Source organism: Lepisosteus platostomus, chromosome 20 (assembly GCF_059453375.1).
Source record: "Lepisosteus platostomus isolate fLepPlt1 chromosome 20, fLepPlt1.hap1, whole genome shotgun sequence".
Taxonomy (NCBI): Eukaryota; Metazoa; Chordata; class Actinopteri; order Semionotiformes; family Lepisosteidae; genus Lepisosteus; species Lepisosteus platostomus.
Window position 1 is genome coordinate 17,401,417 of NC_142630.1, and position 14,055 is coordinate 17,415,471.

The 14,055-nt window shown below is 39.1% G+C and overlaps 1 protein-coding gene across 3 annotated transcripts in view; it reads right to left on the minus strand.

Annotated features, from left to right (window-relative positions):
- nfatc3a (nuclear factor of activated T cells 3a) overlaps nt 1–14,055 on the minus strand; it is a 61,226-nt gene that overhangs the window by 20,103 nt on the left and 27,068 nt on the right. For all 3 annotated transcript variants that reach the window (XM_088614389.1, XM_088614390.1, XM_088614391.1), the window contains exons 4-6: nt 7,401–7,600; nt 6,251–6,423; nt 5,599–5,739 (exon numbers count right to left, since the gene is read on the minus strand). In XM_088614389.1, the coding sequence (XP_088470515.1) occupies nt 5,599–5,739; nt 6,251–6,423; nt 7,401–7,600 (514 nt within the window). The remainder of the gene's footprint in view (nt 1–5,598; nt 5,740–6,250; nt 6,424–7,400; nt 7,601–14,055) is intronic.

Genomic DNA, 14,055 nt, shown 5'->3' on the forward strand with positions numbered 1-14,055 from the left:
CACAGCTTGTGCCACAGCTGTTGAGACTTACTGTCCCAACAGTTCATAAACAAACATTGAAAAAAGAAAACACGTTATTCTTACTTCTACAGTAATTTGAAGCTTTTTTACTATGAATCAGAAATGTGTAAGTAAGAAAATGGTCTACTACCATACAGTACCCTACAAAGGTATCGGGAAAATAAAGTTACAATTGTTATTTTTGTTTAAAAATAATACAATATTTTTTATTTTTCAAGTGAGAAGAAGTACTGGGACAAATTCACTTCAAGCAAATTTTAGTTTGCAACAATCAGTACTTGTTTGCATGTCTCTTTGGGGCGAGAAGTCTGTGACTCATAAAGCTCAGCCTCTCTTTGTGGGGTCATTTGAGATGTTCTTGTGCCTTTTCGTACGGTGTTCCAATTTCAGTTTTTTCTTCAGCATGTAAAAAGCAAGCTCAATGGAATTTAAATCAGGAGACTGACTTGGCTAGCCTATGATTTTCCACTTTTTTGATGGTGAACTGCACTGGCCACATGTTTTGGGTCGTTGTCATCCTGCAAAGGGCAATGCTGCTCAGTAATAATGGAAATATTTTCTTCTACATGAGCAGACAAAGTGTTCCTGTAATATCATGGATTCAATCTGCTGCTGCCATCATCAGTTACAGTATGTCACCAATTAAGATGTGTGATCCAGTTCCAGAGGTGACCATGCCTGCCCAAGCCAGGCCAGGCTTCACAGATGAGGTGATGTTCTTTGGAGCATCTGCAGTTGCTTTTTTCTCCAGTTTAAACATTCCATCACTTTGGTAAAAGTTTATTTTGGTCTCATCTCTAAATAAAACTGTACTAGTACATATTTGTACTTCCAACCAAATTCTAATCTATCTTTTCTGTTCTAGGTGTTAATGAGAGGTTTTCATCTCGCGGTGCAATCTTTGGAATGCTGCTGTCCCAGTTTTCTGACATCTGTGTGTTATCATACCTTCACCCCTTCGCTCTGGAAGCTGACAGTGTTTTCACTGAGAGTTTCCTTGAAATTATTAACAAGATGTTTTTCTTGGGCAAACTCGTTTTGGTGATTGGTAATTCTATCTGTGGTTACTTTCGTCATCTGTATACTCATATTGGTATGCCCAATTTCCGATTTATTTTAAGTTATTTTGATTTGATTTTAACTTTCGGTTATGGAATCCACACACTTAAGCCAAACCAAGACAGGCTAATAAGAGTTCACAGCTCTTTCATGAGAACCCAATTATCCAATGGCAAACACCTGACCAACAAGGTGGTCAAGGCTGAGCTGGCAGCAAATTCTGCAATACTTTGAGGTTCAACACTATCAATCTGTTTAATTGACCCAAGAGAGCAGCACTGAATTGATTTTATTATTAATGAAGTACTTCAGAGTTTGTACTTATCACTCATAGTTTTTTTCCCTTGAGAAATTATTTTTTGAGCTCATAGTGAAAATTCCAGTTTAGACTTCAAACCTAAAGCAGCCTAGTTTTGTAATATTACATAGTAGTTTTCACTTTAGTATCGTTCCACAGTACAAAGCAACACTGCTTAAACTGATTTCTCTTCTGGGCATCTTTCCAAGCAATATTGACATGAACCTCATTAAAAAGTCTTTTACGCATTCTAGGCTTACATCTTGCTTTGCTCCAATGAGATCTTATCCATTATCACGATCCCTTGAGATAAAAAGGACTAATTTATTTCAAACAATGTTACACATACATCTAGCCCAAACTCTTAACATTTAATACCTCAGATGCCTCCAATAGCTATGAACTGCTTCTTCATTTATACATATGACTTTAGTTATTTCTTTTCTTTGACTAGTTTTCTTTGTAAAGCTCACTTGAAAAAAGAAAACACCCAAATACCTTTTGTACAATAACAGGTAAGCAAATACTAGTTGTCTTATTCTGTCTAGATTAAAAAATGGAGGAACAAAAGGTTGATGGCTTTTAGTTTTACAATACAGTACATGCATGCTGAGCAACCGTCCAGTTTTAAAGTGATAACAGCACTCATCTGTGAGGTGCTGCAGGAGTTAAAGGTCTCAGGCATGGTGAGCCAGTCACTCTCTTTACATTCAAAGCCTGCATAGTCACAACCACTGAGGCTCCCCCTTTCTTTTCAGTAGCCTTTCCTCACTTTGTGACTGCCGTGCAAAATGAGAAAAGGAAGGAGCCCCAGTCAAATCTTCTAGAGTAGATAACTTGCCTTCACAGGTGGTTGTTTCAAAAAGCTGACGTCATATGTGGGTCAGCAGATTAAATCTTTGCACCTGCATAGCTTTTTACCATAGGCTTCCCCAAAACTGAAAAGCTATCCTGCCTTTGTGCAACAAGCCTAAGTATTATGCACAGTAATATTACTGGCTATATCAAAAATAATTAAGCGAATGTTACTGCATGTTCTTTATTTCAGTCATGGACTGTAGTTCCTTTATGCCTCTCCATTTCAGAGCACCAAACTTAAAAAAATAATTAAATTCACAACTTAAACCTTCATGTCAACACAGGAGAGGTGAGGGCTTTCTTTACATGGGAATCACAGTTTGAAAAATTATAATCTTGTTTAGATGTACTGTTAATGGTGAAAAACATTTGGGATGTTGTGTACTGCAGTTTATTTAAACTATAAAATCTATCTGAATCCACACCCTTAAGAAAACTTCCTGGAGACTACAATGTTAGGGGAGTTGTTTAGTGTCTGTTTGTCTTTTTGATTGGATCTTTACTACCAAAATATGCTGTCCAGCTCACATAGAACTGTCGAATCAATCATTTTTATATACTTTTCATTCAATCACTCCCCTTTTCCTTGGAAAACAAAAAAAAATTAAATGAGGGAAGCTAATGGCCCCGGTTATAATACGGAGGAAAGACTTTTTTCCTGGCAGGAAAAAGGAGGGAAAATAATCTTATCCAAACTGAGCTGCAGCCTCTGCCATCAGGCCTGAATCGCCTCACCCTAAATCACTGCTCACCACATTCCACACTTCCACTGCTTGATTCCTGCCCTTTAACCCTAAACACACGAGCCTGTTGAAAGGACAGGCAGCATCAGCCCTTTACTGCCAAATAATAACAAGGGATCACATCTCGGAGCAAGTTACAAACGTCATTGCACACATACTGACAGAAATCACTCAGTGCCTCATGAATTATTGCTGTTTTCTTTCCCCATTTAAATATTGACACTAACATCACTGCAAATAATAGGGGCACACAACAGCCAGGCATTTATTTTTCTACTCGGCAAAACGTTTTTGGTATGTCATTTAACAATCAGGGATCTTACAACAATGTGCCCTGAGGCTGAACTAATTATTTCGAGGATGCAGAACTCCATTACCTTGCATATACTGTATGATGACAAATTACAGTAGATGTGTCAAACATTCTCAAAACACAAATTTCAAAACAGTAACAAGCCAGTATTCACCTAACATTTTTTTTCCCCACACAATATTCTCTACATCTATGGATGTATCTATGGAAGCTATATAATAAAACACACTCCTGTCAAGTTCAGATTTTTAAATCTGAAAAACTGCATTTCTGATAAAAAAACTAATTTTTTAATGTTAAGCTACCACTTTAAAAACGCAAAGTGCACTGAGTAAAAAAACACCTATTAGTGAGGCAATATGAATAAATGATAACACAGCACAAAAGCGATACCTGACGTGCGACCTGCTCACCATGTGACTGGTATAACTCAAGCGCTATTCTGCCTGTTCGGAAACAGCGAGCAGCTGCTCCTCCCTGGGCTGGTGACCAGCATGTTTGTCACTGGAGTGCCTAGTCAGTCAAACCACACTGCACCTCGCTGCAACTGTTCGTCTCAACACCCAACAACAACAACGATACAACCCAGCATCAGGACTTCCACATAGTATGTGGCTAACTGGTCTTTGGGGTTGGTTCTAGCCAGCCTGTAGCGAATGTTTCTTTAAGACTGTCATAGTCCTTAACTTCACAGCAGACTGCTCAGCAGTGTCCTCTGTCTATACTCATTTCTGTCACATAGGCAACAGCAAGGTGAACTGCTTACAATAAATGCCCTGTCAGGAGCTGAACTTTTGTGTGGGCACAGATTTAAGCACTAGCTGTGAGCTTCACTGCCTTGGCCAGATGGGTACCCATACTGAACAGATGAATGATTGAACCACAGAGGAGATACTGACATTTTAAAACAAGACACTTTTTTGCCACAAAAAAATGAAATACATATACAGGAAGGTTGTGATTTGTTCTAATTCAAAGCTTTGTTTTCATAACTTGCATAAAACTGTTGACATTAATGTAAATACTATGAAAACAGCCATGCTGTTACTTTTCCTATGTGCACACACAAAACATGCAGTCAGTTATAAAAAACAAAACATCTTTATCTTTACTTTTCTTGGAAGCAAGGCCAATGTTCACCATTGAGTTCAAAGACACAGATTAATTCACCAACAGCCACTGTCACTAATTTACCATGCTCTCCTTGTCCAGGTGTCGACAGCAGTGTTGCTTCTGTTGATGAAGTTACAGAATGAAATCCTTTTTCATTGAAAAGGGGGTTACCCAAGTAATGGAATACACTGAGAAATTTGGTATTCACCAGTTACACATCGATTGTGAAGTATTTTCCTACCCTGGAATACAAAACTACAGCAGCTGTTTAGGTGCCTTTCCAAGTTTTCTATTGCCAAGTTTTAAAGTGAAATTAAAGATTTCCCCTTCCTTGGCAGTTAGAGAAACCTGCATTCCTGAAGGTACTTATTAAAACATCAGTGCAGGTCTGTCAGCAACAATAATAAGGGCCATTCCACATAGGAACTTGGTTTTTACACAAACAATCATGACAGGAATGGACGGGTAACTGAATGCCATCTTTGAAATATTTCCAATTTGGGCTCGCCTCTACTTGTGTTTATTATTGCAGCGAGAGGAATGACGTAAATCAGATCCACAGGACTCCAGGGCTTTAGATTTCCATAATGAAAATGTTTCAGTACCCCGTGTGCTACCTGCATTCTCAAGATGCTCTGCTTGGGTAAATGAAAACAGATAATATTCCAAGATGATGTGATATCAAAAACTTTATAAATATATTATAAAAAGCAAGACCACTGTCATGACATATAAATGAAAATCAAATCCATATGAATTATGTCTTATGAAAAGAAGAATGAAGGCTATGATTGTGCAGTGAACGGGTGTTTCAGGTGTCCTCTTGCTACCCTCAGCACTCATTATTACATGCTGTTAATCTGCTGTGCAATTCACAGAGGTTTCAAGGGTGGTAATTAAGATTCAATAACTAATAATCAGGGGTTTCCTGGATTCAATTCGTATTTTGAATCTCACTTTTCCACTGCAAGGTGTAATTTTGAGCAGCAGGAACTAAACACTAAAATGTTTATGCTGAATGTATAGTTCCTATGTATACTGTGTAACTTACATTATATGTAATTTACATTTTGTGTTTTATATTATTCTAAGTTATAAATAAATGCTGCACAAAGACTCTGGTGGTGCATCTGTAAAGAGTTTAGATTGTGGTTCTGTATTAGGGGATGAAGAGTAAAGTGCTGAACACTTACCAGGCCCCTTCTCCAGAAATACGACTTTGGACTCTGGAAAGAAATTTGACCCAGTGATGACCATCTCCTCCCCACCACTGACACAGCAGCTGTTCAGGCTGTACTTCTCCACCTGGGGAAGCTCCTGTGCTGACCGCTGGGCTGCAAGACCACATCACACGTGTCAGTCAGAGACAACTCTGCAATGCCATACCAGTCAGAATTACTAAGGCCCCCAGCAGTGAACAAACTCCTTAGTGTAAGCACTAATTGACTTGTCAAACTTCTTAAAGAAAGGATGTAACAGAAATCCACCCAGTCCAGTCTCAATCCAATTGTATATGCCCACTAAAATAAATATACTGTGCCATCTACTAATGGACCACTGTTTTCATTCTGCAAGATAATTCACAACATTAAAGTGATGTATGCTGCTATACACATCATTTACAAGGCTGTTTTGCCTAATTCTACCTTAATCCCATAGCCACTGTACTGAACTTCTCATGTCTCATGTGCTGCACTGCAGTGTGGGGACAGTGTCTGGACACAGCTGCAGTTACAGGTTCGGTGTGTGGGGAAGACAGGGCAGCGAGTGGGGTGTCTTGTCTCAGTCCTCAGTGGCGAGTGGTCAAACATGCTTGATGGGGGGCACAAACAGCAGTTAACTCACAGCATTCCACAGGGATGGAGGCAGCTTGCAGGGAGACAACTTTGCCATTGGAGTGCGGGATGTGCACACGGAACACGACTCGCACACGCGTGTTCTTCCTTCCAATGTCCGTCTCGCCTTTCCGAAGCTCTATATCCGAGTTCCGCAGCTTCAGAATTCCTGCACAATCAATACTAACAAAGAAAAGAGAGGGGTTTGCCCAGCCACCAGCCAAAGAGAACCAGGGACATCTCTGTAACTCTGAAACAGCTAGTGCATTTGACAAAGTGACAGACAAAAAGATTTGTATGTTCTTACTTTCCAAACTCTTAAAACTAATTTCTGTACTTTTACAATTTAGGGAAAAAATACTGATACATTGCTAGCAAGGACATAAAGCACTTTTATCACAAGAATCGAAACTGTTATTGTTCAATGAACAGGCTGATATGATATCACACCAGAACAAAGGTAATAATCTAGACTTTAGTCTCGTTGTACTATTCATTCATTTATTAATCTGTGCATACTGTAATGTTTACACCTGTGTGTTAGTTCATAACACAGATAAAATAGAGATTATATAACTGCAAGGCAGCAGAAAATACCCTGGAAACTGTGTTCCACTGTGTGTTTTGTAATACTGAAGTAAAACAAATGATGGGGTATTTTAAACAAAGAATATTGTTATGAAGTTTAAAGAAAGATTTAAAAGCCAGACATGTAATAAAAATAATAAGAATTAAGATGATGGAACTCCTATCCCTTTAAGTTAAACAGTAAAACCAGTTTAAAATATAAAAGATTAAAAAATCAAAACACACTTGTTCCCCTGTACCTTGGCTAACCTAATCTTGAAGGCTTTATTCTTCCATGGAACAAAGTTGTGACGCTGTAACAAAATACGCAAATTTATAGACGTTGCTAGCCTTAAAAATGGAAAAAATAACTTATTCTCTAGACTACCATGGCGTCAAATCTCATATTTTCCTTTCTGACTTGCTATGCTGTTGGTTTCAATTAAATATCTATAAAATTCACAGTGGAAGACATCACAGTCCCAACTACTATAAATTCTTTGGGCAACAGTGCTATTTTTATGCTCATGAGGCTTCAACAGTGGCACGCTTGAGAGTGAATAATGTAATTCTGAAGTGGTTATGACAAGTACCTGGCTGACATATTGTTTTCGGGAAGGAGAGGAATTTCGAGAACCTTTGTACTGGCGATTATGATTTCCTGGCTAGCTGTAGCGACAGTTTTCCCGGTGATTCTGTGCACCTGGTAGAAGGCATGTGGTCTTAAGTAGCGATCATCAGCTGTTCCAATGAACATCTGTAGGTTAACAGGCTTCTCATTGTAGCCTATCAGCTGAAACAGGAAACAATAACAGACATGTAAATATACCATAAATGCACAAAACAGTGCAGTGTATGTATACACATTTAAGTCACGTTGAAACATTTAAGCATGAATTCAAGATAAATCTGGCAAGATATATGGAAATTTATCTGGTGTGCTGGCATAGAACCTTGGTCAACTCTGATTCTTGAGCAATGGCTTTATCATATTTCCCCTTACTGTTTCTACCAGGGTACCAGAGTATATCTAATTGTTATAAAAACTTTCTGCCTATAATCTTTGACACAAATGTGGCCTCAAGAAAAACGGGACACAAAAACAATATCCTTCTTTGCTTCTAAAACCAGGATCGATTAATTTTGAGCATAAAAAAGGACATGAAGTTAAGACTACAAAAAAGACAGGAAGGCATACAATCGACATACGAGTCCTGTCAACCACATACTGTAAATGACTATGATTTGAGACTACGGATTACATGTGGTGTTTTTTCAAATTGAAGGTGGTAGGCACTCAGATAATTCACATATCTGGAATGGTTAATGAGCTCATTTATAGATAGAAAACAAAGTACAAATAAGGGGTGTATGTTTAAACTGGTCTGATGTAATTAGTGAGGTACTACAAGGGTACATATTAGGACCACTACTCTCCTTCATATATATCAGTTATCTAGATTCTGGTATATACCAAATTAGTCATGTAAGCAGAAGACACCAAAACAGAAGTTGTAAAATTCAAGACAGCCAGATAATATTTAATGCAGACAAGTGTTATTTGCAGGTCGCAAAAGTAAATTATAAATATAAGATAAATAATAAATATAAGCTTGTAAACTGGTAAACAGTGAACAGAAGCTGATGGAAAAGACTTATATGTTGATGATGACATTATTTACATCTTTCAGATAATGCTGGGAAGCAATAAAAAGGGCAAACAAAATAGAGAGGATATATAGTTTAAAAGTATAGAATGTAAATCGTGTCAGGTTATGTTAAAATTGTATTGAGGCTTAATTTAGAAATTTGGCTCCATGTTACAAAAAAATAATATAGTCCTAGCCAGAGCAGAGTGACCAGATACAGTCCCTGGGCAACAGCAACACTCTACTGACAAGTTTAAGAATTAAATCTTTCTTAGCCTTGAATAGAGACGACGATTTGGGCTGGAGGTGACTAAAGTATTCACAATCCTGGAAGGTACTGATAAAAGGCAATGGACCTCTTCAGAACCAACAGTGTAACACAAACCAGAGGACTGTTTTGAATGTGGAGTGAACACCACAGGAAAGTGCACTTAAAACCAAGCTTTTTGGCTTTACTAAAAGGTTTGTGGGGTTCTGGAACAAGCTATTACAAGAAAGACACGTTAAATCTGATCACTTGTTTTTTTCATGAAAGAGTTATACAAGATCCTCAGATCAATTAGCTATTAGCAACCAAACAAGCTAAATGGGCCATAGGCCTCCCCTTGTTTTTAACCTTTATGTTCTTATGAGCTCTTAATTGGCTCCCACATTGTGCTTCAGTTTCTTACATGGCCACCTCACTTTAAAAATGCATTATTTATGAAAGCTCTCCAGCACAGATAAAGGAAAGTGCAGAAGCTGCGGGTGTAACGGCACCGCCCCCAAGGCAGCCAGAGAGCCAGCCTGCCCGCTGCGTGTGCCCTGGACAGCTCTGCCCTGTGCCTTCCACACGCTCCGGGGCCCCAGGGCAGGTAAGGGACCTACTGGGGGAGGAGGCTCTCCGCAGGGAGCGGCAAAGGCTTCCTCTGCATGTGGATAAAGTAAACACAGCTCCAACAATTCAGCCCTTGTTGAAATGTTGTAGTTGGCGCACACTGGACTTGCAAAAGGGCAATTCTGACCTCTGAGCGTGGAGATCAATGTGAATTATGGAGCAACTCCTTCATCACTTGGTACTCAGGAGACACCCCACCCCCAAACTGTGGCCACAGCTGCATGGTGACCTTCTTGCATTTGCTGTTCTTCATCTCATAGCGTAAATATTTAAGCAGTTACACATTAAGGGTCAATGCTTCTACCGGCTACCCATTTACCAAGGCAGTTTCAAAATGTGCAAATATTTAAAAATCTCAACAGGTATTTTTAAGTATTCTTTTTAAGGCTTCTCCAAGAATTATAAAATTGTTTGTTAATGGCAAACAGTAGTTCCATCAGTCTCAAAGATAGCTACTAGCAATATTATTTCATTTTCTATCTTGGAAAGTCTTCCTCAAAAACATGAATTAGTTTTGCTAAACCCCAACACTGCATTACTGCATAAGGTTGTCATCCTCTCTGCCATGCAGGGGCAAAAAGACATACAGAATGCCCCATACAGGAGGAGCAGCCATAGGCTCATATAAACGGTGTTACTCAGATGCGGAATAACGGGCACAATCATTTGCACTCTGCACATCCAGGTTGAACTGTAATGCCATGGAGGACTTGTTGTGTTTGGACAGCTTCCCTGTACTGACCCCAAGCTTATAAAGGGTGGTTTTAAAAACAACTTGAGGAAAGCGAAGGCTGCCACTGTGTGGATGATTTATTTCAATTGCGAGACCCATAGTAGCCAGGTCCAGCTCTCTGAGCTAATTAACCTACAGGGTGTGCAGGGAAAAATAAACACACAACACCAGTCGGGGCTCAAAAGGCAGAATGGACTGCCAGCTTCATAAACAGGTCAATGCAAAGCAAATTTATTTTCCTAAGCATGGTTCCTATGAAAATAGTACTTTAAACCATGTACCTTTACACAGAGTGGTGATGTTCTAGCTAATCACTTTTTATTGCTATGTGAAGACCCATAATTAACAGCAGTTTATATATGTATATAATTAGCTTTAATCATATCACAAGGATGTGCGTACACAGTGTTAGTACATAGCCCTTGCAATGTTAAGCAGCAGTGATATGATGGACATCGATTCTTGTCATTAAACCTGTATAAGTATTATATAAGAAAGCCTGCGTACCAGTTTTCAAGACTGTCCACCTACAGACCTCAGAATAAGCAACTGTGTGCCAGCTGTAGACTTCAGCTTTCATAAGGAGATGGAAAGATACGACATGGGAAAGCAGTACAACAGAGTATATTGCTTTCAATGCAAAACTGCACAATGCTGTAGTGAATGAAGAAACCAGTAGATGTAGATGATGGAAAGTGAAGGATGTGACTTTTATGGTAAAAACAGAACAAGCCAAACCTGCTCATCAACAACAAAATTGGGTCAGCAGTTTTAGCAAAAACACATTTTTGCTGGTACTCATTTGAGATCTTAATGATTAAAATGAAGTGAATCCCTGGGCAAGACAATACATTGATGTGCATGTAGAATTACGGGACAAAACTATGCAGTATAAAATCTCTTCTAGCCTACATTATTTACCAAAGTACTTGCATTAGTAAAGTTGGTAATCACGGTAATGTGATTTTGTTTCAATACACCTCTTAAGCTACAAGGCAAATTTTGCATCACACATGCTTATTTTGTCCTGTCCCCATATGGCACCATACTGTGCCATTTTCTTTAATTAAAATTTGAGCAAGAGTGTCAAAGGGATTAGTCTCGCGTAGCTTAAAAAAGTTTAATTGCTGCTCAGAGCAGAGGAAAAAGGTATTTAGTGCTCTCCACTACCTTATAAACCTCAGTGGATTATAGACTGTTGTTGTTCCAGGTTTAAAGTGGCAGCCTCAAGGTTCAGAAAAAGACTGAATTCTCCTTTCAATGAATGAGGTAGACTGCAAACTAAAAGCACTTTAAAACAAGCAGGAAATAAGGAACCACTTCTTAGTTTTTTGTTACAATGCAAATAAATCTGAGGTATTAATTGGCTTTATTTTAGCTGTCAGAAAAGTAAACAAAATATACTCTGTAATACTTCAGGGTTTTTCCTCAATGCATCGTGAATAGGAAATATACATTATTTTTATTTTTAATACTCCAAAGAAAAGAACATGGGATCTTAATTAACGGTCAGCCACCTTACCTGCTTTCCTTCAAAAAAACATAAAACAACGCAACGTTGGGAAAAAATTGTTGTATTATTCCTGAAAGGCAAAAAGAGCCCGGCTGCCCGTTCGGCCCTCCAGTATAGAGAGAGACAGGGTCTGTGACAGAGACGTATGGCAGAGGGCTCCACCGGAGCAGGCTGTGTTTACACATCGCCGCCCCAGCAGCACGTGTCAGACAGGGCATATGGCGCTCACTCCGAGAGAACAGCTCTCTCCTTCAGAGCCCATCGAGGAGGAGGAACACAGCTGCCATAGCTCAGGGCAGCCCGTCCTGTGAGTGGCTGCACAGCCTCCTCTGCTGAGACGGGGTCAGAGATGGGCGAGACAGGCAGGCTGGATGGGCGGTGAACTCAGACTTCAGCTTGAGTTTCTGCACGAGACTTAGAGACCAGACTGCTAATCCAGCTTCCAAGTGTGTGGTGAGGAACAACGTGGGGGACAGCTGTAGAATGATGGGATAGGATTTTTTTTTCTCTGTTCAACCACAATTATTCCAAAAGACCCAAAAAAGACAAATCAAGTTACATATACAATATATACTGTATAATTGCACCCTGTATCTAAACCAAAGCCACTCATTCATTTAAATCTGATTATTAAACTATATTTCTCTGTAATGCCTCTTCTAAGAGATTTAAACACTCCATCATGGTACACATTAATCAGTCTTAATCAGGATTCTAATCTTTGATGCAGGGTGTCATTACCTAAGTTTGCAACTGTATAAAAACTAATATGGAGGGGGAAATTATTTTGTGCAATAGAAGACTGAAGCACTTCCTTGAAAGCCTACAAAGTAGTCCAGAAAAACACCACAATGTTAATATGGTCAAATGGGTCTTTAATCAAGGTCACAGAGTAACTCCACTCATCAACATGACTCTGGCAAAGAGATGGACTGTATTCATCCAGTTCAAGTTGTTTGACTTTCCTAGGCAACAGCCCTTACCAAATAGAAGATTACTGAGAAATGCCGAGGTACAGAGTAATGGCTGCTCTTTAATCTAACAAAACCCTTTTCAGGCCAGCTGGTAAACACAACATGCAAATTTCGACAGATGAATCTGCAGTTATATTAAACTGATGACATTAATACCAGCCAGACCAGAGAAACAGTTGCATGCCCTTTATGCTGGAATAGTAAACTCAAACTAAAATATACCCCCTGTATAATATTACATATGGTCATCTAAATTAAGCTTGTTTATTTTGGTTTGCATCTGTTCCACTGCTCCAGTAATAGCAAAAAAAAGAAAGAAAAACAAATCCCATCGGGATCATCAGGAGTGAGACTGAAAAAAAGCCATAAAATTCTGAAGCTAAAAAACAAAACAAACACGCAGTGCAATGATAGCTGCATTGGTGTTTTACCTCTAAAGGAATCCAGTATGCACAGCTCTGCATGGTGAATGGAGTGCCACATGTTTCAATGATTGACTGTAGGTAAACCTTCCCATGAGTAACACTACACTTTCTCACACAAGGCGCCCGCTGCTCTGTGCGGGGAGGCTGCCAAGCTGTGTCTCTGTGTTTCTGTATCGTTTCCATGGCAAGGGTCAGTCTGTGCGTAAGCAGAACTGCAGTCAGATGGCCAAAGACTGAAGGGCAGCACAGAATATGGTAAAAGCTCCCGCAACACCGATTTCTAACATTACTGTTACCTTACTGCCAGTCGCATCAGTGGACCCCTTAAGAGTATAAAAGAGCCCCCCCAGCCATAAACAGAGCCCATTCATCGTTCGAGCTAGTGTCAGAAATCTTCAATTATTTTTGAACACAAGACTAATTAAGTTATATTAAACAAATGCACATACTCATACGTCTAACGTCTATTATTAAGCGTCTACTAAACCCGTTTCCAGCACTGTTCTCTGTAAAATGGTGGTTCCGAATACAGACAACACACACTACAGCACACAATAGAGTAGTGACTGAGTATGAAAGTAAACAAACAGAACTGTACCTCTATCTTGTTAAAAAAACAACAAATATATCAAAGAAATCCCCTTCCGGTCTCGATAATGACATTGTAGAGTAGTATCTTCTATTTATTTTCCTAATCCCTGTGAAATAAAATCTATTTCAAGTAACGAGCATACTTCCTTTAACCTATTAAAATGAAAATTATTTTCATTATTTCAAGGTTATGACTGCATTCATGAGGTACTTTTAAACTAACAAAGGCCCAGTGTACATAAGTGATACAGTGAAGCGATAAGGCAAAGTTCAAAGTCATTAATGCCTTTTTATTTTGCCTTTTGTCAAGGAACAGGAGATTGTGCCTCTCGCCCTAAAGGACTGGCAGAGCAAGGGCCTAACTGTCATAGAAACAACAAAATTACTACACACGAAATATGCTCTTGGGCCTCATATTCCATAAGCTAGTATAGTTTACCTCTGGAAACCTCCAGAAACTGAACTGAACAATATGGCCTCACACGT